General features: G+C 43.2%; 1 protein-coding gene across 2 annotated transcripts in view; it reads left to right on the top strand.

The window, feature by feature from the left end:
• The window catches only part of FXR1 (FMR1 autosomal homolog 1), a 61,267-nt gene that overhangs the window by 9,807 nt on the left and 26,046 nt on the right, over window positions 1–25,414 (top strand). For both annotated transcript variants that reach the window (XM_037909122.2, XM_037909121.2), the window contains exons 2-4: window positions 2,408–2,460; window positions 11,448–11,541; window positions 22,781–22,852. In XM_037909122.2, coding sequence (XP_037765050.1) covers window positions 2,408–2,460; window positions 11,448–11,541; window positions 22,781–22,852 — 219 coding nt within the window. The remainder of the gene's footprint in view (window positions 1–2,407; window positions 2,461–11,447; window positions 11,542–22,780; window positions 22,853–25,414) is intronic.

Here is a 25,414-nt window from a genome sequence, read left to right as displayed (position 1 = left end):
GTCAGTCGTGAACTCTGCAGTTTCCCAATTGATGTTTTTCGAATACTTATTAATAGTTTTTATATTGTCACTATAGCAATTCAGATGCTCTGCCAAAGCAGAGAAAACTGTAACAGCTCCTGGACACAAGTCTCTGATGACCAAATCTGGTCTCATAGATTGGATGAGGTGTACACCTGGAATAAGGCATAGGTCATTCTGACTGAGTGACTCACCACTAGAATTTTCACTAGATCACAACGTCTTAAATAACTGGTTAGACGTTGCAGAGTGTGCAAAATGTGATGCCATTGCAGGCCACTTCACTCCAGCCAAATCAGCCTGTAGTCAGCAATCCCCATGTCATGGTGTACTTGAGTGGTCAGCAACCTATGGCATGTGTGCCAAGGACGGCATGCTTGCCGATTTTTAATGGCACACTGCTGCCTGCCCGGTCCTAGCCGCCAGCCCCGCTCAGCTCGCTGCCGAACCCAGGCTGGCAGCAGCGTGCCATTAAAAATCCTGCCCGCCCCAGCCCACTCTTCTCTGCCTGCGGGGGCAGGGTGAAGAAGCTTGGTCCTGCTGGTGACTGCTGCAGGACAGGCAAGCTCCCCCCACCCCCGCCTCTTCCCCCAGCGTGCTGGGTTCCTGCCTCTCCTCTTCTCCATCCCTGCTGCCGATCAGCTGATGGCCCTTGTGCAGGAGGGGGAGAAGCGGAGCTGCAGCGCACTTGCTGCTCTGGGGAGGAGGTGGAGAAGCCGTGGGGACGGGGCCTTGGGGAAAGGGGGTGGAATCAGGGCATATCCCCTCCAGCTCCGTGCCATGAGCCGCTCTGGGCAGGGGGCTGGAAGCACCCCCATGACCCTAGCACACCCCCCCCAGCCCTCTGCCCTGTCCCCTGCATCCCCCCCACACCCTCTCGCCCACACCCCCACACCCTAGCCCACACCCTCAGCCTTGACCCCCACACCTCTCAGCCCCCTGCCGTGACCCCCGCACCCCCCCCCACACTCCCAGCCCTCTGCCCTGACCCCTGCACCCCCACATGACTCCAGCCCTGACTCCAGCACCCCCCACACATACCCAGCCCCCCCCACACCCCATGCCCTGACTCTTACACCCCCTTCACATGCCCCCAGCCCTCTGCCCTGACTCCTGCATACCGTTTACCAATTTTAAACATTGGCACAACTTTAGCTTTCTTCGTGTCTTCTGGAACGTCCCCTGTGTACCAAGACTTATTGAAAATCTACATTAACGATCCAGCAACCTCTTTTAAAACACTTAGAATCATAGAAATATAGGACTGGAAGGGACACTGAGAGATCATGAAGTCCAGCCCCCTGTACTATGGCAGGACTAAGTTAACCTAGACCATCCCTGACACGTGTTTGTCCATCCACTTCTTAAAAACCTCCAATAATGGGGATTCCACAAACTCTCTTGGAAGCCTATTCCAGAGCTTAACTATACTTATAGTTAGTTTTTCCTAGTATCTAACCTGAATCTATGTTACTGCAGATTAAGCCCTTTACTTCTTGTCCTACCTTCAGTGGATGTGGGAAAGGATTGATCACCATCCTTTTTGTAACAGCCCTTAACATATTTGAAGATTGTTGTCAGGTTCCCCCATAGTCTTCTTTTCTCGAGACTAAATATATATATAATTTTGTTTTTTTAAACCTGTCCTTGTAGGTCAGATTGTTGCTCTCCTCTGGACTCTTTTGAATTTGTTCACATCTTTCCTGAAGTGTGGTGCCCAGAACTGGACACAGTCCTCCAGCTGAGGCCTCCCCAGTGCTGAATACAGCAGGACAACTAGAGCCTATGTCTTACATACAATACTCCTGTTAATACACCGCAGAATGATATTAATCTTTTTTTGCAGCTACATCATATTGTTGACTCATATTCAGTTTGTGATCCACTGTAACTCCCAGAACCTTTTCAGCGGTACTACCACCTACACAGTTTTCTCCCATTTTATAGTTGTGCATTTGATTTTTCCTTCCTAAGTGAAGTACTTTTCACTTGTCTTTGTTGAATTTCATCTTGTTGAATTCAGACCAATTCTCCAGTTTGTTGGTGTTCTTTGAATTCTGATCCTCCCTTCCAAAGTGCTTGGTGTCGTCTGCAAATTTTATAAGCATACTCTCCAATCCATTATTTAAGTCATTAATGAAAATATTGAATTGTACCAGACCCAGGACAGACTCCTTTGGGATCCCACTAAATATGCCCTTCCAGTTTGACAGTGAACCATTAACTATTCTTTGAATGCGGTGGTTCAACCAGTTATGCACCCACCTTATAGTAGTTTCATCAGGAACACATTTCTCTAGTTTGCTTATGAGAATGTTGTGTAGAACTGTGTCAAAAGCCAAACTAAAATAAAGATATCACATCTACTGCTTTCTTCTTATTGCAGGGATTTATCAAAGATGTCCATGAGGATTCACTCACAGTTGTATTTGAAAACAAGTAAGTATTCTATAGGAAAACAACCCCATGGTTTAAAAAATTGTATTGATTTTATTCTTCCCTTCACCATTGAGATTGTGGGTAATTGGTTTATACTGGAAAGATCAATTTCTAGAATTTCCTGATATTTAAGGCTCCTTCCACAGTTACTAGCGAAGTCTCAGATTTTCCCCTTAGTTTAACTGCCTTCCCAACACTAGAAGATTTAGTATACCAAGTTCATTCTGATAATTAACTTTTACTTTCTTGGGACTCTTACCGGGGTTATCTTTAGGAAGGCTTCATTTTCCCTATATGACTTAGCTACTCCCTGACATTTTAGCAGTATTTTTGTCACCCAGAACCCATGTGTTCATCTTTCAGCTGGTTCAGCTACAGTTTCCGTGTACAGATTGGAGATTTTTGAATTGTATTAGTACCATATTGTACGTTCATATTGTAAATTTTGAAAGGATTTTATATATTACTGCTTCGAGTATTTGCCTGTGTGGATCCCTACTTCAGGTGCATCTGTGCCTCTTGCACGCAGGATTGGAATCTTTTTACAGCAGTGTCTGTTGGGACCATGCCTGTGCCTTGCATAGCCTTGTTCCTTCCTCATGCCACCTAAGGGCACAACCATCCCTCAATTTCGTCTTACCATCTGTGAAAGTAGGACAGAGCCAGTGATGGGATAAGAGGAAAGGTCATCTCATGGATCAGCAGCTGGTTAAAATACTTCTAACAAAGGGTAGGAATACACAGTCCGTTTTCCCAGTGAAGAGAGGTGAATAGCAGGGTCCCCAGGGATCTGTACTGGGACCGGTGCTGTTCAACTTATTTAAAATAGTCTGGAAAAAGTGTTAAATAGTGAGATGGCAAAATTTGCAGATGGTACAAAATTACTGAAGATAGTTAAAATCCAAAGGAGGCTGCAAAGAATTACAACGGGATCTCACAAAATTGGGTGGGCAACAAAATAGAATATGAAATTATGTTGATCAATGCAAAGTAATGCACATTGGAAAACATAATCCCAAGTACACATTCAAAATGATGGGGTGTGAATTCGCTGTTACCAGTCAAGAAGGAGATATTGGAGTCATTGTGGATAGTTTCCTGAAAACATCTGCTCAGTATGTAGCATCAGTCAAAAAAGCTAACAGAATGTTAGGCACCATTAGGAAAGGATTAGATAATAAGACAGAAAATATCATAATGCCATTATATAAAGCCATAGTATGCCCATACCTTGAATGTTGTGTGCAGTTCTGGTTGCCTCATCTCAAAAAAGATTTATTAGATTTGGAAAAGGTACAGAGAAGGGCAACAAAAATGATTAGGGGTATGTAACAGCTTCAATATGATGAGATATTAAAAATACAGGGACTGTTCAGCTTGGAAAAGAGATGATGAGGTGGGGGAAGGTATGATAGAAGTTTATAAAATCATGACTAGTGTGGAGAAAGTGAATAAGGAAATGTTGTTATCCTCTTTGCATTACACAAGGACCAGGGGTCACTAATAGTTTCATTGATGGACAACAGATTTAAAACCAACATAAGGAAGTAGTTCTTCAAACAATACACAGTCAATCTGTGGACCTTGTTGCCCGGGGATGTTGTGAAGGCTAAATGTACAACAGTGTTCAAAAAAGAAATAGATAAGTTCAGGGGGGATAGGTGCATCAATGGGTATTCGCTACGATGGTCAGGAATGCAGCCCCGTGCTCTGGGTGTCCATAAGCCTCTGACTGCCAGATACTGGGACTGGACAAAAGGATGGATCACTTGATAATTACCCTGTTCTTTTCATTCCCTCGGAAACATCTGATATTGATCATGTCAGAAGACAGGATACTAGGCTAGATGAACCATTTGTCTGACCCACTGTGGCCATTCTTATGTTCTTATGTCTCTCACTTTCTTGTAGAATTTCCTTAGTTTAGCTTAGGTCAGTCAGAATTGATTCCGTACTAAAATTTTCTCCTCTTCCTTCTTGTTTTATTTCCAAAAATCTGTTTCTTTATGAATTCTGTTTGGTGCCTCTTTCCACTGCTGCCTGTAATGACGGATTCAAAGCCATCAGGCTTTAAGCTCTGCCCATCTTATGACTGTCTGATTCCCCTCACAGATGGCCACAGCTGCTGTCTGTCCTGCCTTGTACTTGGTTGTTGCTCAGTCTGGTGATTGTTTTCCAAAAGGATAAGAAAATCTAGAGGTATCTGTCTGAAATCTTCTAGAGCTATCATTGAAGAGCACCTCAGATCCTGAAGATCAAAGTCGGAGCTCCAGGACAGGACTGTCCACAAAGACCCACCCAGTCTATCAGTGCTCCTTTCACCAGGGAAATGACATCCAAGATTGGTACCAGTAAGGGATTGGCAAGAGCCTCTGCTTCCAAAATCTACCTCTGCATCAACAGCATTCCTAGTTCTAACATCTTCCTAAAGATCAGCACCAATTGAGGAGATGTTTTCTTCCTCTTCCAAGCATACCATTTCTGCACCTTCCAGATGGAAACCTTCACCTCCTCTCTCCCCTGGATCTGAAGATGGTTCATCCCTCCAAGCCAGAGACACTAATTTCAGAGTGCTGACTTGCCCATTGTAAGCCTAATCAACTATGTACTACCTTGGTTGTGTTGGGCATACTAGGGCTTCTGTCTAGAATCTTTGGACCAGATGTCTCACATAAACACAGACTTTGTTTTTCTGCAACACTGACTTCAAGACCATTTATACAAGCCATACCTGCTGCCATCCTGGATGGAGATGAAGAACAAGAGGAAAAAATAGGTCTGGAACAACTGAACCAATGTTCTGCAGCCTCTCCCAAAGACCAGTCATCTATGTCCCCGATGAGAAGGTCTCCGTGCCAATTACAGCACCTGATGACCTTCAGGCCTTTCAGGAATTACTCTCAGCTAATATATAAGAAACTGAGGCATCAGTAATCAGAGAAGAGGCCTGTTAGATATTCAATATTTTGTACTCCTTTCTCTTGGCAGGATAGCATTGCCCATAAATGAGGGCCTCCTAGAGCCAGCTACAGTTCTATGGTAGGCCACTGCTACCATTTCCCTTACAGAAAATGGAGAAGCGAAAACAATACAAGGTGCCATAAAGAGGCTTCTAACAATTCTGTAGTCTTCGAATACCAGGGATACTAGTAGTCTCTGCAGCCTGAGAGAAAGCTTGGTAACTGAGCCCAGTGAGAGCGACTCTCAAGGATAAGGATTTCAAAAGGCTTGATTTCTTGGAGAGGAAAGCGTTTTCTCTTTTCTTCCTTCAGTTACATATAGTGAATTGCAGAGTGTCATTTGCAGAGTATGAATTCCTGACATGTTACAAGGTATCCTCCTTTCTTCGAGCGCTGTCCTTGTGGGTGCTCCACTTCAGGTGTCGATGCGTCCTGGAACCATCAATCGGCGATTTATGGTAGCAGTGGTTGCGCGTGTCGTGGTGTCTTGGTGTCGTGTGCGCAGGAGGTGTCTTGCGATGCCATTGGTGCCGCATCTAGTGCGCGCACGACCCGAGCGCTCCAGTTCCTTCTCAACCGTCCTCGGCTGAAGACGGAGCTCGGGGGCAGTGTTCGTTAGAAGATAGCAGTTTATATGGTTATTTAGTCTTTTGTAAGTTATAGTTAGTGTTAGTTAGTCTTAGTGATAGATTTAAGAGAAAAAAAAAGTTTACTTTCCCAACTTACCTCCCCGCACGGGGGTCGGTTAACCATCAGAGATGCCTGGCTCCCCAGGCTTTAAGTGATGCGGTCCTTGCCGCGTACCAGTGCCCATTTCAGATGGATACTCTTTGTGTGTCCAGTGTCTTGGGGAGATGCATGTCCTGCAAAAATTCGGCTGCTGCGGTAATCTGAAAGCGAGAGCTCGGCGTGACCGAGATGTCCCCTTAAAAATGATACTGATGGAGAAATCTCTCCAACCAGAGCCAGACCAACGGACCTCCTCTCTGGGCATCCTCCCTGCAGGGACAGGAGACGTGCCTTTCTCTAAAAGACGAAGGAAGAGGGCACAGACATCTCCGCCTATTTTTCTGCGTTGCTCTCTGTGGTCTCCTGCTAAGTCGGTAGCCCCAATGCCAACACATGCTTGGGTGACCTCCAGCACCGCCGAGTCCCCAGCGAAGGAGACTGGGTTGAGGGACAGACAGCAACATGCCTCCTCCATCGCACCAAATTCACCCGTAATGGACGTGGTGCCAAGTGTCTCCTCAGGCACCATGCCTCCACTCCTGGCTCTGACATTGCAGTCAACACTGGCTGAAAAAACCAAGTTGGCACTGACCGCACCAGCTAAATCAACACTACATCTGAGGGCACTGACGAGAGCGCCCCAATTGGCACTGATGGCACCAACATCAGAACTGCCACAGAATTTACTGCAACAAAGAGACTTGGCTATATCATCGGCACTGCAGTCCCCACTGCTCAGTACTGAGGGCTCTCCTGTAAGTAATGGAAGAGATCCCCATACTTCTCATGGCATGGTACACTCATCCAGTAATGACGATAACGTGCAGGAACCATGCACTTTCTTGCCGCACCACTCATCACCAAAAGACCCACGATCAGCCTGAAGCCAAATGGGTCCTAAATACCCTCATAACCAGCTTTTTTACGGGCCACCATGGATGTATCGACCCATGGCCTTCCCAAAGCAATGGGCACATTGGGAACCCTGGGCAACTTTCCAGGACCTCCAATCCAGGCCACCCACGGCTCAGAGAGGTGAGCTGAGGTCTAATCTCACGTCTCCCACCCTGCAACCAACGGAGGCTCAGAATGTTGGGGACAACACAGAAACAGCCACTGATCAGGAAGCGACATCTCCTGCTCACAGTTCTTTCTGCTCCCCAGATGAGGCAATCGTGCCACCACCACCTTCCTCAGTGGATGACTTCAAACAGTTCCAGGAACTGTTTAAGCGGGTTGCTCAAAGCCAGGACATCCCGTTGGAGGAAGTGCAGACAAACCAACACAAGCTGGTACAAATTTTACAACTTGCATCTACTTCCAGAATCGCTCTGCCCATCAATGATGTGATCTTAGAACGAGCAAAGACAGTCAGTCAGAGACCGGGCTCAATTCTGCTGATGAGCAAAAGGGCGGATAGAAAGTATTATGTCCCCGCCAAAGGGGTGGACTTCCTCTTCTTGCACCCGCCCTCTAACTCCTTGGTGGTTGATGCCACTAATCAGTGAACAACAACAGTTTAGATCAACCCCACAAGATAAAGAACACAAGAGGCTCGACCTCTTTGGATGAAAAATTTACTCCTCGGCAACATTACAATTCCGAGTCGCAAACTATTCAGCCTCGCTGGCTAAATATGATAATTATGGGAAACTCAGCTCGTTCACAGCAGAGCTCCCCGAGGAGAAACAATCACAATTCCAGGTCATTGTAAACAAGTCAGCTCACAGCTAAAGCAGCTCTCCAAGCGTCTTTGCACGTTGTGGACATGGCAACCAGAACCACGGCTATGGCCGTGGTTATGTGACAGGCATCCTGGTTACAATCCTGTGGCATACCTAGAGAGCTCCAAACCAAGTTCAAGGATCTACCTTTCGACCGAGAGAAGCTCTTTTAGAAGAAGAAAGCTGAAGTGCTCCACGCAATGAAGGTTTCTCAAGCCACCCTTCACACTTTGGGGAACTACACTCCATCTGCAAAGGAACAGGGATTTCTCTTCCAACTGAAAGCAATAACAGTGACAGTACGAGAACCAAAGACATCGCCAACGGTCACAGCGCACAGAGAGAGAGCACCTCAAGCTCAACCATTGACTTGTCAATCGGCTCTGCCCAAGCCACAATTTTGAAGTTTTTGTTGAGGGTCTGGATGACCTCCCTCACCAGGCAGCGCTTTCACCCGATCCGTCCTCATCCTTTGGGCATGGTCTTTGCCCATTCTACCGCATCTGGGTGCCAATAATAATGGACCAATTATTGTTAGAGATTGTACAATAGGGATGTACCCTCCCCTTTACCTCCCGACCACCTACCCTACCTCTATCCCTCTGCAGGGACCCTTCTCATTAGCATTTGTTATGACAAGAAGTCGATCATCTTCTACAACTAGGTGCCATGGAATGAGTATCTTTGCAATACACGGGGAAGGGTTCTACTTCTTGAGCCAGAAGAAGAATGGGGAATGGAGACCTATCTCGAATCTCCAGAAACTCAACAAATTTGTACACACTCAAAAGTTCAAAATGGTGACACTGGGCATGATACTTCCAGCGCTGCAAAAGGGGGACTGGTTTTCAGCCCTTGACCTCCAAGACGTTTATTTTCATGTTGTTATACATCCCGCTCACAGGAAATTCCTGCGTTTCACAGTAGGACACACACTTCCAGAACAGAGTACTAACTTTCGGCCTATCCACCACACCAAGAGTTTTCTCCAAAACCCTAGGTGTATTAGTGGCACATCTGCGCAAACAGGGAATAACGATTTTCTCGTATCTGGAAGATTGCCTTCTCGAAGGCCCAACTCAACAAGAAGCACTGGACTCAGTCCAGACGATGATCACACTATTCAGGGATCTTGGACTACAGATGAACGAACGAAAATCCATTCTAGTCTCTGTCCAACAACTGGACTTCATTGGGGCACATCTTGATACCATAGAAGCCAAAGCATCCCTGCCCCTGAACAGATTCACAAGTCTGACAAACCTTATCTCAGAGGTGAGATTCAGTCCCCAAATACTGGCTCGTACTGTCCTGCAACTGCTAGGACACATGGCAGTCACAACATTTGTGGTACGACATGCAAGATTACATATGCGCTGCATTCAGGGCTGGCTGAGCTCGGTATACATACTCAGCAAGCACAGCCTGCACAAACGACTTACAATACCACCCAGTGTCCTGGACTATCTACACTGGTGGACAAGACCAGAAAATGTATACATGGGCATCCCGTTCCAACAGGAGCCCCCTTCAGTAGTAATCATGACGCCTCGCTCATATGCACCTGCGCACAGTTCAAGGCAAATGGTCTCCTGTGGAGACTGTTACACATCAATCTACTAGAATTGCGCCTAGTCCACAGTGCCTGTATACTGCACAGTGCCTACTGCACATAAAGAATGAATCCATTTGCATCATGACTGACAACTTTGCCTGCGTGGTTTGCCGCAGGTCAATTGACAAGGGGCGCTCAACCTCACTTGCTGTGCACCGAAGTCATGAAACTGTGGAACTGGTACATACACCACAAAATAAACATTTCAGCCTCCTACCTTCCCAGCTGTCAGAATGCAACGGCAGACACGCTAAGCAGGTACTTTTCTCAAGACCATGAATGGGAAATGAATAGGAGAGTTTTGCTCTCCATTTTCCACCAGTGGGGCACTCCCCTCATTGACTTCTTCACATCCCCAATGAAGAGCAAATGCTCAATGTTCTGCTTGAGAGTGGGGATGGGACACTGGTCAAGGGGGGATGCCTTTCTCATCACATGATATGCACACCTCATGTATGCTTTCCCACCGATATCGCGCGTGATACGCAAGATATGAACAGACAAGGCCAAGGTTTTCCTCATAGTCCCAATATGGCCCAGACAAGCATGGTACAACCTTACCTGATGTGCATGGCGATATGCACCTCTCAAGCTCTCCATGGTTGTCTGGACATGCTGTCTCAGAACAACGGTCACACTCTTCACCCGAATCCGGAGAAACTCCACCTACAAGCGTGGCTCCTACATGGTTCCATCATGGCGAACTAGCCTGCTTGGAAGAAGTTAAACAGGTGTTACTAAACAGCAGGAAAGTGGCCACACACAACACTTACCTTCAAAAATGGAAGCTATTCTCCTCCTGGTATCAAGAAAAATACTCAACAGCCTCCACAGCAGTCCTACCATTCATGTTGGAATACCTACTGGAGCTGAAATGCTTAATCAAAGTCCATCTTGCGGCCATTACAGCATTCCATCATGAGATTGATGGGAATTTGATCTTCACGCTCCCAATTACTAAATGCTTCCTCACAGGACTCCAGAACGTTTACTCAGAAGTTCGCCAACCTACCCTGGCCTGGGACCCCAATCTGGTGTTAAAATGCTTCACCAGACTGCCATTTGAACCCTTAGCCACCTGTTCCCTGCTGCATTTATCCATGAAAGTGGCCTTTCTGGTCACCATTACTTCCGCCATACAGGTGAATGAGAGCGGGGCGCTCATGGCCGATCCTCCCTACACAGTATTCTTCAAAGATAAGGTCATGCTGTGCCCGCACCCAAAATTTCTACTGAAGGTAACATCATCCTTTCATATGAACCAGCCAATCCATCTTCTTGTGTTCTATCCCAAGCCTCATGAGACTCCAGCAGAGACCATCTTACACACATTGGACATCAGGCGTTTTACCTGGAAAGGACCGGTTCCTGGAACTGTTTGAGCAGCATCAGCTTTTGATGTAACAGCCTTTTAAATATAATATCCTGAATTTTAAAAAATCATAAGGCTTTTTCTGCTCCTCTGATGTTTGTATGAAGTTTTTCAGCAAGGGAAAAACTGACTTGACTACATGTGGGAAGAGTGATTATATGCAAAGTGATATAAAATGCACAAAAGTAAACAAAAAAAAATGAAGAAATATTTTTCTCTAATTCCTCCTGTGTTGTATTTACTATAGTTACATATAAAAGTTTCATACAGAACTATTCTTTTCCAAGTAGATTGTCAATTCAGATAGTAATTTTATTTCTAAAATTCTTAGAAATTAAACTTCCATGGATTGTTCCTGCTCCAAAGAGTTTATAATCTTTTGTTCTGTGTTTATACACTGCCTACCACAATGGAATCCTGGTTCATGGTGAGGGCTTGTAGGCACTGCCAATTAATAAGAAATACAGAACTGAATTTTAAACAGTGAACATATTTTAAGAATGAATTGTGTCAATGAATATTTTTAAGGCTTGCCAGACCAGAATTAGTTCTTGAAATAATCAATGAAATATCTATTCAACTTTCAGTTGGCAACCAGAGCGCCAGGTTCCTTTTAACGAAGTCAGATTACCACCTCCACCTGATATCAAGAAAGAAATAGGAGAAGGAGATGAAGTGGAGGTGAGTTGACTGTCATGTTTCCTTCCTAGCTTGCCCTCCTGTGGAAGTGACCGTTCAGACAGGATAATGTTAATACTGATTATAGTCACAAGAAAAAGTAGAGTTAAGCTTTAAAAGGGAACATCTAATATACGTAGTGTCTGTCACTAGTAATGGTTGTACTTTTTGAAAGCTAGAATGGTTGAATAGATGGAATACGGTTATTACGAACTAGAAGTTACAAGATAGAAGAAATTGGTTGAAAAATTATTTTCAGTTTAAAAAAATCATAGGAAATAAACCTTTTTCATTAAAAATTTTAATGGAGCTTTTCACATTTTCTCAAAAACTGCTGACAATCAAAAATGATGACCCCACCATCCCCATAAAAATTCAATAAAACAGAAATTTTCTACTGAAAATTTCCATTTAATTAAAAAGCCATTTTTGGTCAAAAAGAACCAGCTGTGTTAAGAACTTGATTTCTGATCCTTACTGTATCTCTGACTTACCCTTAGGTTTGAACCTGTGCCTATTCAGGTCGATAACAAAATTCCAATTGAATTCAGTGGTATAGGATCAGGTCCTTAACCCTCTGTTTCCTCACCTGTAAAATGTGCATACTGTTTACTGGTTCACTTAGGTAGTATTGAAGTTAGTGTGTGTGTTTTGAAAATCTGAAACTGTATATTAGTGCTTTATGTGACTATATTGTGCTTGGTTAGCTCGCATAGTTAAAAATTGAATTCCAGCTTCCATTCTAATTCTGCTTTTTCAGTTGGTTATGACCTCAAATAAATTATTTTGGAGCCGAATTTTTCCATGTTTTATCTCAGCCAAGGGGTGATTTTGTTTTTTGAAAGTTTGAACAACCCCAGCTCATCTGTGCTTGAGTTATGTAAATATGGGAGAAGAAAAAAGTTTCCCCATAAGTTTGAATCTGAAATTTTGCACTTGGATGACTGAACTCATTTATGGTAGATTCAAGGATAAAACCAAGTTTGAAGGAAGCTCGTGTTGAGTAAATTTAAAGTTAAGAACATTTGAAATTGGTTGATGACTTTTGTTTGTGTGTTTTGTAGTTTGATTTTTTTTTTAAAATGTTCATGGAGTCTGCGTGTTGTGAGGTGTGACAAAAAACCCACCACACACACACTCTCTCCCCCCTCTCCCCCCCCCCCCCCGGACTTTCACTCTGCTGTAGTAGTTTCCACACAGTGATCTAGTGCACAGCAAGCTTGTGTGCTGTAGATTCACACACTGTGTTGCTGCACAGTAATTCGCTGTGTAAACAAGCTTTGTGCATCCTAGAAAGTTGTGAAAATGTTTCAAATTCAAGTTAATTTTATAATGAATGTTTTATTTTGCTCTTTGAATAAATAATATGTAAAATATTTACGAGAGAAAATGTACTGTGAAACGTGATTTTGTTTGTCCAAGTTAGGGTTCCTTTTTTTAAAGTTGTCTTTGTATTAAACGTATTTGACTAAGGTTCTCTTCTTTGAGTAGATCCAGCCTTGTGTTCCTCTTAGGGAGGGGTGTGTGTGTATGTGCGCGCCCAGTGCACCGGAGCCAGAGTATTTTGCCTATCAGTACCCGTAGGAGGCAACACTTGTGCCTCCTGCTCATAGCCCCTACCCTGGCTAAATGAGGCAGCGCTGCCTTGACGACTCCCTCTCCTCCCCCTCCCCACACCCCAGTTCCTTCTTACTGCCAGTAGCTGGAGTTGGAGCTCTGTGTGGTTCTTAACCTCACAATCTCTATATTCCTTAGTGACTTTTCTAGTTGTATATAATTAATTAGTACTCTTAGTATAGTGTTAATTAGATTTAGTGTTAGTTAACTTTCATTTAAATATTCCCCTGGTGATATCCTCACCAGAGTTTAAACATTGCCCATTATGTGGGGGAACGATCCCCGGCAATTGATCCTCACACGTGGTGCTTTCTGTGCTTAGGCTAAGCCACACGAGTGGTGTTTGATTTGCAAATTGTTCACAAAATGGACTCGGGTGGATCTTTGTGTAAAGCAGCCTATTTGGACACGCCATGCGGCCTGCTTCAGCACCGAGGTTTAAATCGGATCGGAGGTTGCCCTCGGCTTCCAAGAGTGTTATCATTCCATGCTCTGGATTTAGCACCTCTCTGAAGAGACATAGGAGTCGCTCCCTGGTGAGTGCACTGACAAAAAGGTTATATAAGACTGATCGAGGCCTCTCTAGTTCGCGTGGGGACTCATCTGTCTCCTGCAGAAGGAGCGCAGACTACCACGGTGTGAATGCTGGTGCATGGGATGGAGTAGGTCCCATTAACCACTCTCCAGTACCACATAGGGAGGTCAGATATCTGTACTGTTGACTCCAGTTCCTCTCAGAGAGTTGCTCACCCTATTAATGATGTGCTCCTAGAGCCTGCTAGGGTTATCTGGAGCATGCCGGCTTCACAGCGTTAGGAGAAACGCTGTTTTGTCTCAGTGCAGGGATTTGAGGTTTTTATACCCACCTGGCCCCAAATTCCCTGGTTGTAAACACAGTGAATGATAGAGCCTGGCAAAGCAGATTTAAGTCCACTTCCAAGGTTAAGCATGTTAAACAGATGGACCTGATGGATAGGAATATTTACACCTCCTCTTCCTTGCATATGTGGATTGCTAACCAGTAGGCATTGCTGTTGAAATACGACTTTGTGAACTGGATGGCTATGTCTGAAGTTTGCAGACCAGCTGACCAAAGCGTCCAGGGAAGTATGCTGGGCATTTATCGCCAAAAGCTGCTGGGTGGCTAAGACTTAATTGCAGCCTGCACTGGACGTCATAGATAGTTGGGCCAGAGTGATGGCTTCGATAGTGACCATGAGAAGTGTGTCCTGGATGCAGAATATGGCCATTGGTCCTGATGTGCAGCGGACTATAGAGGATTTACACTTTGATGGCCGAGTGCTTTTTTTTGGACAAGATGTATGAACTCTTAACTCCTTCAAGGACCGTAGAACTATCTTAGGCTCTTGGGGGTGTACACATTGGCAGTGCAGAGACCACCACTGTGGTGGTCAACAGCAGTATCATAGGCAGTGCACATTTGGGCAGCTTTCCCTCCCCTGAGATAACAGGACTATCCCAGAAAGGAGCATAGTTTCCAGAGGAGGAGGCATTCAAGTCTGGGGTTGGCTAATAGACATGCTTTCCCCAGGTGCCCCCCAGCATCCATTTTGACTCCAGATCAGTGATCTAGTCATTGCACCTTTCCCCCCCGTCCCCTCTGTTTGGGGACAGGCTGGCTCACTTTCATAATGCTTGGGGCTCGATCATCACTGACGGCTGGGTCCTAAGCACCGTCAGATTGGGCTATGCCACACAGTTCATTTCAGTCCCTTTTCAGGGCCCCCTCTCACGAGATACTATTCCTTAAGCAGGTCCTCTTTCTCCTGGCTCTTTTGCTTGACTGTCTGGGTCTCATCCTAAGTACTGGGAAGTGAACTTTACTTCACACTCAGAAAATCAAGTTCATTGTGGCCCTAAAAGACTATGAGTTCAAGAGCATTTTTGCCCACCAACCGTTTTAAGGCAGTTCGCCACCTTTGCCTCAGTCTGCGGTCTCAGCTTCCAGGACAGTTCAGATGAACCTGGGGCTCTTGAACCATGTGTCTGTCTGCACGCAGGTGGTCCAGTTTGCAAGATTGTGTTTTTGCCCCCTTCAAATGTGGCTCAGGACAGTTTACTTCCTTAACTCTTCACCCCTTGTACAAATTGGTCCATCTCCCTCCACTGGTCCTGGACTCCTTGAGGATGACTTGTGGGATGATTGGTGGTGGACGTTTCTGGAGAATGTTTGTCATCCCTTCATTCAATCCTTAACAACCAGGTCTGTTGTCACTTATGCCTCCCTGATGGGCTGGGGAGCACATCTGGGGTTGCTGAAAGTTAAGTGTCTGTGGTCAGAGAAGGAAGCCTCACAGCGTATCAGAATGCTGGAGCTTCTTGCCATCTACAATGCCTGTCACTTTTCTGGACCATATCATGGGCTCAGTGATTCACATACTTACCAACAATACCACTGTGATTTATTATGTGAACAGGCAAGGGGGAGCACTCTCAAGGATACTCTGCCAAGAGACAATCGGGTTGTGGCAGTTTTGCATTCAGGAGAGTATCACTCTGATAGCCGACCACTTGCCCAGGGTCCAGAATCATCTTTCAGACCATCTCAGCAGGAAAGTTTTTCTGAGTCACAAGTGGTCCCTGAGGCTAGGTGTCCTCCGGGTCATCTTCGCAGCTTGGGGCATTTTGATGATTGATCTGTTTTCTATGAGAGACCATAGGAAATGTCTGTTCTGCTTTTGAGGGGACCTCATTCCGGGCTCCCTAACTGACACTTTTCACCTCAGCTGGCATTCGGCTCTCCTGTATGCTTTTCTTCTGATCTTAATCATCCCACAAGTCATCCTCAAGCTGAAGGCGGATTGGGCCAAGCTCGTTCTCATTGCCCCGGCATAGCTGAGGCAGTGCTGGTTCTCTGACCTTCTCACACTGTCAGTTCAGCCTCCCTTGCTCCTTCCTCTCATGGTATAGCTGTTTCATGGTTGAATGAGTGTTCAGCAGCTATTCAGAAGTTCCTACTCAACAGTAGAAAGCCTTCTACCAGAATGGCTTATTTGGTGAAATAGAAGCAGTTTTTGATGTGCCCATTGGCCCATGGAATTCAGCCTATGCAGGTTTCTATCCAGGACATCTTGGAGTACTTGCTGCACCTTCAGTCGTCGGACCTTGTGCTTAGCTTATTGAGAGTGCATCTGGCAGTTAATATCAGCATTTCATCCTCTCTCACTCAGGGACGATCAGTCTTCTCCAATGCCATGGGAACAAGATTCTTAAAAGGGCTTCTTTGTCTTCATCCTTCTCTGGTCTGGGAGCTGATTCCTCTGTGGGACCTTAACATGGTGCTAGTGGTTTGATGGGACCTCTGTTCAAGCCCCATGCATCTTGACCCTTTCTGCTTTTGTCAGGAGACTGGGTTCCTGATAACAATAACATCTGCAAGGAGAGTCTGAGTTGAAGGCTCTGATGGCAGAGGTCTCCTTATACACCATTCTCAAGGGACAAAGTGACTTTATAACCACACCCAAAAATTTTTTCGAAGGGGGTTTCTCAGTTTCATTTGAACCAGGTGGTATATTTACCTGTGTTCTTTTCAAAACCACATTCATCTACAGAGGAGTAGCGTCTCCATATATTAGATGTCAGGCCATGTCTAGCCTTGTACCTGGATAGTAGTAAACTGTTTCATGTTTTGCCTTGTCTGTTTGTGTCATATGTAAATCACATGAAGGGGCAAGCTATCTCTTTCCAGATGATCTCTAATTGGAAGACATCCCTTATCAGGACTGCATATGAAATAGCTTCAGCTACACCTCCTCAGTGGGTGAGAGCTTATTCTATGAGAGTGCAAGCAACATCAGTAGCTTTCCTCAGTGACGTCTTGATATGGGACATTGTCAAGGCTGCTACGTGGTCATTGATACATACATTCACAAACTATTATGCTATTACTACATCATCCAGAGCGGATGCAAGTTTTGGTAGGGCAGGACTGCAGTCTGCAAGCCCCATCTCCTGGGGTGGGTACTGCTCGTGAGTCATCTTAAGTGGACTACACAGCTGCATCTACTTGAAGAAGAAGAAGAAACAGTTACTGTAACTGTGGTTGTTCGGGGTGTGATGCAGATGTGTGTTCAACGACCTACCCTCCATCCCCTTTACAGCAGAGTCTGGTCTCTGGGCATTCAGTGCAAAGGAACTGACGGGGATCAAAGCTGTGCAGCCTCATATAGCCAGGGCAGGGGCTGTGAGTCTGAGGTGCAAGCGCCAGGTATTGCTAGGCAAAATTCTCCAGCTCTGGTGCCCTGGGTGTGCACACACGTAGGTGGAATACACGTCTGCATGACCTCTCAAAGAACCACAATTGCTGTAAGTAACCATTTCATTTTGCAATGAGATGTGGGTATTCAGAGACTTGTACCTGTATGGATCTTGGAGCTCCACATGGAGGAGAGGAGTCTATGTTAATGAAAAGTATTGTTCTTTGATAAGTGGTAACCTAGTAATATAGCATGGTATTATATGCTGTGTTTAAGAATAAGAAATTTTCATTTTTGTTATAAATTATAGTAACAGAGATATTTTAATGCCTATATATAAAATAATGTACAATAAGGGTTGAACTAGAGCATTCAAACTTTATGAAGTTTCATGATGTGCGAGTGCTTGATTTCTTAGGCTTTCCCTGCAGAAAGTCCAAGTGACTAATTTTTTTGTATGCATGGAATTGTGTAATTCAAAGATTTAAAGAAATGCATTTTTTATCAGTATTGCATGCAAGCACAGAGTGGCATTGGTCCTTTAAGAAGGAAGAGGCCCATGTACTTGTGATTCATCAGTGACCCTATCAGGGTCTTAAAAGAGGGTACCTGGGCTCTAAAGAGGGAGAGAGACCTGGTGAGTCAGCTGCCTAAGAGCTCTGCCTGAGCAAGTGAGGAAAGGGTAGGTGAGAGCAGAAAGCCGTAGATGGTTCCTGAGGGAAGGCTGAAGGGTGGAGAGCAGCAAGAGGGGTTTGGTATCTGACCTCCCCAAGCCAAAGAGTCGGGGCTGGAGAGGGCTGAAGGCAGGAGAACAGCATGCGGGGGCTTTCAATCTGGAGAGCCAAAGTCAAGAGCTGGAGCAAGCCGAAGGCAGGGAAGCAGCGGAGGGACTTACCCTCTGACTTCTCCACGGGCCAAGAGCTGGAGCCAGAGGGTTGAAAGACCCCCAGCAGAGAGGCTGGGGATGGGTTCCCACTGGGATGAGCATGGATGCACTCTAGCTGGAAGGGCTGGGGTGGTTGTCCTGGTAAAAGGACAGGAGAGGAGCGATGAAGTGCCTAGGTGGAAGACACTGGAGTATGCTATGGAAGGACTCTCAGCAGAGAGGAAGAATGGGGTTTTAAGCAGTGTATATGCTGGGTGTAAGAAGTTGGCTAGGTTTGGGACTTTTATTGGGGATTATTTGAACTATGTTTTGGTAATAACTGGCCCCAAGAAAGAGTATTATTTAAGCAAGATAACCTCTCATGGGGTTACTGGGGACTCTGAAAGGGAAACTGAGGCTGGTGCATCCGTTGTGCCACAGGATCACACCGAAGGCAGGAGTTGCCCTATAACATGCACTTCTTGTAGAGCAAACCTTTAATATGACTGTAGAATAGTTGGATAATCACATTTCTTTGTACACATGTAAAAACATATGGTAACAGCATAATAAACTCTACTATAGATAAAAAAATTAAAATATGACTTCCACTGTATCTGCTAATATTTTGGAATAGATTGTATAGTGCCAAGAGAGGACTTGGATTTAAGTTGCAATTACCTGGGGAACCACAGTTTTAAATTTTCTTAAACCATAATAAATTTATACTATTTGGGTTTTAATTTGCAGGAAAACCTGAGATGTTGACAGACCCCCTAATTATGTGGCTTACCTAGTGAGTTTTGCTGCAAATAAATAAAACTGTCTTTGTATATAGTAGGTAGGAAACTGAAGAGGTCATGTATAACAGTGTGGCATTCCATTTTGAGTTATGATATATCCTGTGTTCTCAGCACAGTACATTCAGACAGTTGTGACATTCTGTTTCTCTTTAATCTTTATTTTTTAAAAGAGCACTGCCAGTGTGTATTAAACCAAACCAAGATGAATGATTAAAAGGGCACGTAATAGTAAGATATGGAGTCGTTCATTTCTGACTTGCCAGTTCAAGTAAACCTTTTAAAACAAGAATGACTAAAAGCTGCAGTGGCCTATGGGAAATGAATTTGGCAAGATTCAGAGTTTATTTAATAATGAGTAAGAGTGACCATCAATAAAAATACCTGTTAAAACTAATTGGTGCCCTTAGCAACAGCCTCAGCTGAAGGCTAGTGGTTGACTGAACCATAAAAACTCACCTACCCTCATATTCCCAGTGATGGCAACTCCAGATCAGGGAGTAAGCATGTTGCTGGGATAGTGTAACTGCTGCTGCTTATTCTGCTTGTTCCATCTTTTCCAGAGCAATATATTCACACAAAAATTAAATTAATAGAAAAATGAAACACGTGCCACGTTTTTATCCTGATACACCAAAAGAGAGAGAAATCCCTCCCTCTCCTCCTGCACAGCTAATATAAAAGATTATGCTGGTGCATAAATGGAACTAAAAATTGCTTGCCATGTTGGCTGTAGTAGCAGTAAAAATAAAGCAAAACACCCACCGCAATCAGCCGTTCCGTGGTGTTCAGGAAACGGTGTGGGGGAGGAGCGGGGATGGAGGGTGCGAGTGGGAGGAACTGGGTGGGAAGAGGCAGGGCAGAATTGGGGGCAAGGCCTGGGGTGGGAAGAGGTGGGAGAGGCTTGGGGGAGGGGGTGGGTGGGGGCGGGGCCTGGGGCAGAGTTGGGTGTTGAACACTCACAGGGCTCAGAGGAAGCCAGTGCCTGTGCATAAGAACCCCCAGTTTGGGTCAGAAATGGGGTTTGGACATTTAGGTCCATATCAAGATCTGTACCACTTCAGCTAATGGGATAACTGATACTATTGATAACTACTTGTTGAGTATGGTGTTTCAACCAGTTATACACCTGCCTTATAGTAAATTAATCTAGTCCACATTTCCCTACTTGCTTATGAGAATGTCATGTGGGAAGCACAATAGCATAGCAGAGTTGCTACAGTAAATTGATCTAGACTCAATGCAATGGAAAATTCCATCCTGACTGAACACTGTTCGAAGAACATTCACAGGCTTAGACAGTGTGACCTGGAATTTGCTCTGCAAAGTTACACAGCAAGAATCTCTCAACATCTTTATCAGAAATGCACGGTATACCAATGAAGAAGCAAACTAAGTTTTATAAACTGGTAATGGTAAAGTAAGCATTAGTGTAACAATGTCACTATTAGAAAAGGCAAATGTATCTCTGAATAAGTTACGCACTTCTTTTAATGGGTGCTAAAATTAGGGGTAGGAAAGGTCTGTGCCCATGTATTATAAGATACAGCTTTGCAGAGAAGCAGTGTAGTCTAGTAGTTAGCACACTGGTCTGAGGAAAAGCAAATTCTGTATCCAGTTCAGCTTCTGACTCACTGTATTACCTTCACCAATTCCATTAGCTTAGTGCATCAGTTTATCCATCTTTAAAATGGAAATTCTTATCTACTTCCCAGCAACGTTAAGAGTACAGAATTGAGTTCCTTGCACGAAAGATGCTATTGGAGTATGAATTATTAGTTACAGTGGTATGTCTGATTATGGCAGTTATGGTTAGCCACATTCTAATAAAATTCTATGGGAATATGCAGTAAATCAAGAATGGAAAGCAAGATCAACCTGATGACCTATTGTCAGCAAAATGTGCTAGATCAGAGTTCTAGCCGAAAGCCTGGTTCCTTTCTCCGATGACTAACAAACATTGAGAAGGCTGTGCTGGAAATATTCTGATCCTTAGAGAAGAGAGATTGCTTTTCATTGCTCTGCTGTGACCCTTTCTGGATAGATATTTTGTGTGTCTGCTGAGCGCCCAAGTATCCATCATTATATTAAAAGATCTGTTAAGCTGCTGCTTTCCTTTTTGTTTATCAGAATAGAAATATTTGGCAATCTCTCTTCCCATGGTCTTTTCCTCCCTTGGGCCTGGTGTCATTTTACATTCCATTGAGCAAAGGAGGGCTAGCCCTCACTCCTAAATGTGAATGGAACAGTTATGGTTTGGTTTTGTTTTGTTTTTTTAAGAGGGATTTTTGCTAAGAATTAAACATGAAAAAGAGAATGTGTGCTAAACTCCAATGTTGTTTGGTCAGTGGTTTACTCTGTTCTCTGCACTTATTTCTATTTTTTTTTTTGGCTTGAATATTTTCATTCTCTATCACAACCCTGCTTTTCCATCTGTTTCATTCTGCAGTAAAATCACAATCTGTTTATAGCACTGGTTTTGCCATGGGAATGAATATGATGTCACAAGTTCAGCCTTCTGACCTCAGGGTAGGATCAGATAGGGAAAGATGGGCCAGGAAGGTGCAGATCTTTTTCTCCAGAGAGTGCTTGGTTGTAAATGGTAGTGTGAGGGGGAAAAAAAACTTGAAAAAGTATATTTGTGTTTTAGGGATAATATGTGTACCACTCCATCCAGTATGAAACTTCCTTTTTTCATCTTGATTGATCCTTTATTGTTGGTGGTGATTTAGTTCTCTATTTTTACTGGCTGACTCTTATATTTTCCATCAAGATTTTTTGAACATAAATGTTCTTGAGGTGACTGGACTAGACTTGCCTTATTGATTATGATACTCAGAGAAGGGTAGTGTATCTCTTCATGAAATTCCTACTATTAAAGGGTGCTACATATATGTACAGGACAAGTTTTGTGGGGTGGAGGGGAAGATGGTGGGTTTTTTTCAAGTTAAAACACCCAGTAAGGAAGGTAGTATTGACAGCAGCGTTGTGAGTGATGGATCTTAGACTTGTAGTCTTAAGAATTGCCATAGCATGTGCACATTTTTCCATTTGTAGTATCAAGGAAAAAAACCTATTTGGCATAGTCAGTGTGGCCAGTGCAGGGTATATTTTTGTCTGTTTTGCCCTGGCTACTTATAAATTTCTTTCTGATGGCTTTAGTGTACTACATTAATGTATACTAAACATGTGGAACAATTCAAAGTTGTGAATGTTCCCCAGTTCATCACTTGCCTGATGTTAGGTAGGTACTGGAGTACGTATAGTGGCACTATCATGAGCTGACCTGAGTCCAGGTCACTGGGTAAACTATAGACAAAATGGCATCCTTAACTGTGAATTTCTTGGTTCTTGTGCACTTTAGCCTCATAGAAAAGTGTTTGAATTTATTGTGGAATTGCAAGAATCCTGTGTCTTCACATGCTATTGAGTAAATTTTTACGCTCTAGTTTTAAACCCTCAAAAAGCTGCCTTGTGTATTATTAACAGAATCTGCACACCTAATCTGTGTAGTGCAATGTTATGAAAATTTATATGATGAGACGCACATATGACTGGCTAACTGGAATTTTATACAAAAATAGTTTTAAATTGCAGTATCTTATGCTACTGGTGGCTTTTATCTTGGTGATTAGCTGTGTTAGTTGAAAAAGATTAATTTCTGCTTCACTGCTGGTTTAACCCTTTAGGTTTTTTAATTGTATATATTTTAAATATGCTCCTCTTGTATTTTTTCCTTTCAGGTTTACTCAAGAGCAAATGACCAAGAACCTTGTGGCTGGTGGCTGGCAAAAGTTCGAATGATGAAAGGAGAGGTAAGTTACTTTAAAACTTAGGACTATCTGCTCCCATTTGAAGTGCAGCAAGTATGGAATGTAAATATTGCAAGACTCATTAAATCTGTGTGCAGTATCTTGTGATGGAGAAATGACACTGTGATATAAGGACATGAAAAACAGAGCAGGTGAGAGTGGGTTGTTGCTAATACAGAAACAAAGCACAGCTTGAAAAAAGAAGAAGGAACCCAAAGTTAAGTATTACCAACACAAAACCGTGATAGCAGGTTAGGTCATAAATTAAGGCTGCTCTTGGCGATGGTAACTTGTAGCTAGTAGCTAGCTGACTGTGCACAGGTGGGAATAACAATAAATATTTTTTCTTGTAAATTGCTCGGTAAATGGGGATGACTCCTGGATACTTGCCATTTTGTGAGTTCGACACACCTTGAGTCAGTATACCTTGGATCTGGTTGTTTAGGTTCTGTAAGAACTACAGTGCATGCCTAACTCTGAGTTATGTGTCCATATATTGGATGAACCATTTCTGGACTACGTGTGGTACCTTGTATATCTGTATGCTTAGTTTCTGATATAATTTGAAACAAATCAATCTATTTTGCAAACAGAATTGGGGAGGTTAAAAAAATATGTAAAGCAAAACATCCTGATAAGATTTTAAATTTGTTTCAGTTCTAATAATTAAGTTACTTCACATCATTTGTATGGACAATAGAACCTCAGAGTTATGAACACCAGACTTACAAACTGACCAGTCAGCCACACACCTCATTTGGAACCAGAAGTACGCAATCAGGCAGCCGCAGAGACCTCCCTCCAAAAAAGCAAATACAGTACAGTATTGTGTTAAATGTAAACTACTAAAAAAAAAGAGAGAGAGCAGCATTTTTCTTCTGTGTAGTAAAGTTTCAAAGCTATATTAAGTCAATGTTCAGTTGTAAACTTTTGAAAGAACAACCATAATGTTTTGTTCAGAGTTATGAATGTTTCAGGGTTACGAACCACCTCCATTCCTGAGGTGTTTGTAACTTTTGAGGTGCTACTGTATTTTTCTCTTTACATTTCACTCATCTTAGTGAAAGGAGACTAATCTGTTGTTTCTATTCAACACATTTTTCAATGCTCTTCTGTTTTCTCTTCCTATGCACTAGGAAAATGCAGCCATGTTTTGATTAAAATGCAGCAAGGACATGTTTTTGTTTTTTTTTTAAATATATATTTCCATGAATAGTTAAAAATACACTGAATTTTGGGCTTAAACTATAAATCCTAACATGATGACATTTCATTAATTTAATTACATATTTCAGTTAAAAGTTTGGGGGTTGTTTTTTTTCCGAGTGGGGATTGGGAGTGGAGTTGCATTTAAATATTGCCCTGCTGAATTGGAAACCCAAATACAACAGCATCATACATCAACCAAGAGATTTGGAAAGTGAAACTGTTCAATGTCTTCCTTCATTTTGAAACTGAATAAAATACAAACATCAAAAAAAGTGAAAGTTGGCTGTGGTGGTGAGTGCCCTAGAAATAACCAGAATAGCTAGAACAGCAAGTTAGATTTCTAAAGTTTTCAGTAAAGCAGTAATAATTGAAGGTGATAATCTTTAATATGGACAAAGATGCTTTTTGAAAGATGTTTATCTCAGCAGCGCTCCTGTAATAAATTGGAGCCTGATTCTACTAGTCTTCCATGTGTGTTATTCGTATAGATAGCCATTACAGTTGCAGGCACAAAAATGATTTGCACACTCAGACACTTAATTTAGGTTTAGTGAATCATGGCTACATATCTGACGTTGTCCCGTTAAAATATTATTGCTGTATTGTGAATTGATATGATGGGTACTAGTTGGAGTGACCCTTTCCAACTAAAAAGCTGTATTTTTTTGTCTTTAGTGAGTAGTACGTCTCCAGAAACTCAGTCAGGAAAGAAGGTTGGGAATAAGAAATTTGTTACGTATTTCATGAGCTTTGATCTTTGCTTAGCTTTTTGTTAGTACTTCTGCTGCTTCTGTTGAACTCCATTGGGTCAAGGAGTTATTTAAAGCACATCATTTGAAATAAACCATTGTCAAGGACAGTCACCTATCCAGGTGTCTTCTCTCTTATTGTGATCTGTGTGGATGAACAAGCTGGCAAGAAAAGACACATTAAACTTGTGACATTGAGAGATACTTATTAGAACATCTGTCAACTCCCCTGCAGTGGAGTTAAATACAAGCCCTAATATATTTCTCTTGTAAGTCACAGCAGCTTGGGATTTTACTACCAACCAGCTAACTAAAGTTTTTGGTTAGACGACTTGGTTTTAAATAGTGAGAAACAGTACAAATGTCCATAGGTGTGCGATCTATGGTTTTTTTTAATGTAACTCAACAAATATGTTTTTAATTATATAAACAAATGAGAAGTTACCTAGCCTTCTGACTCCCCAAACCTTTCGGAGTTATTGACAGTAGGAGTTGTTTTCGTGCTTTGATCTCCTGTATCCTTACTTGTCCTTGCAAAGTACTGATAGAATTACATCTGTTACAAATTATATAATCTTCGAGCTTTTATTCACTTCTGAGTTCATTA

Source organism: Chelonia mydas, chromosome 9 (assembly GCF_015237465.2).
Source record: "Chelonia mydas isolate rCheMyd1 chromosome 9, rCheMyd1.pri.v2, whole genome shotgun sequence".
NCBI classification, from domain to species: Eukaryota; Metazoa; Chordata; order Testudines; family Cheloniidae; genus Chelonia; species Chelonia mydas.
Note: the sequence above shows the minus strand (reverse complement) of the source record. Positions and strands in the feature narration are given on the sequence as shown.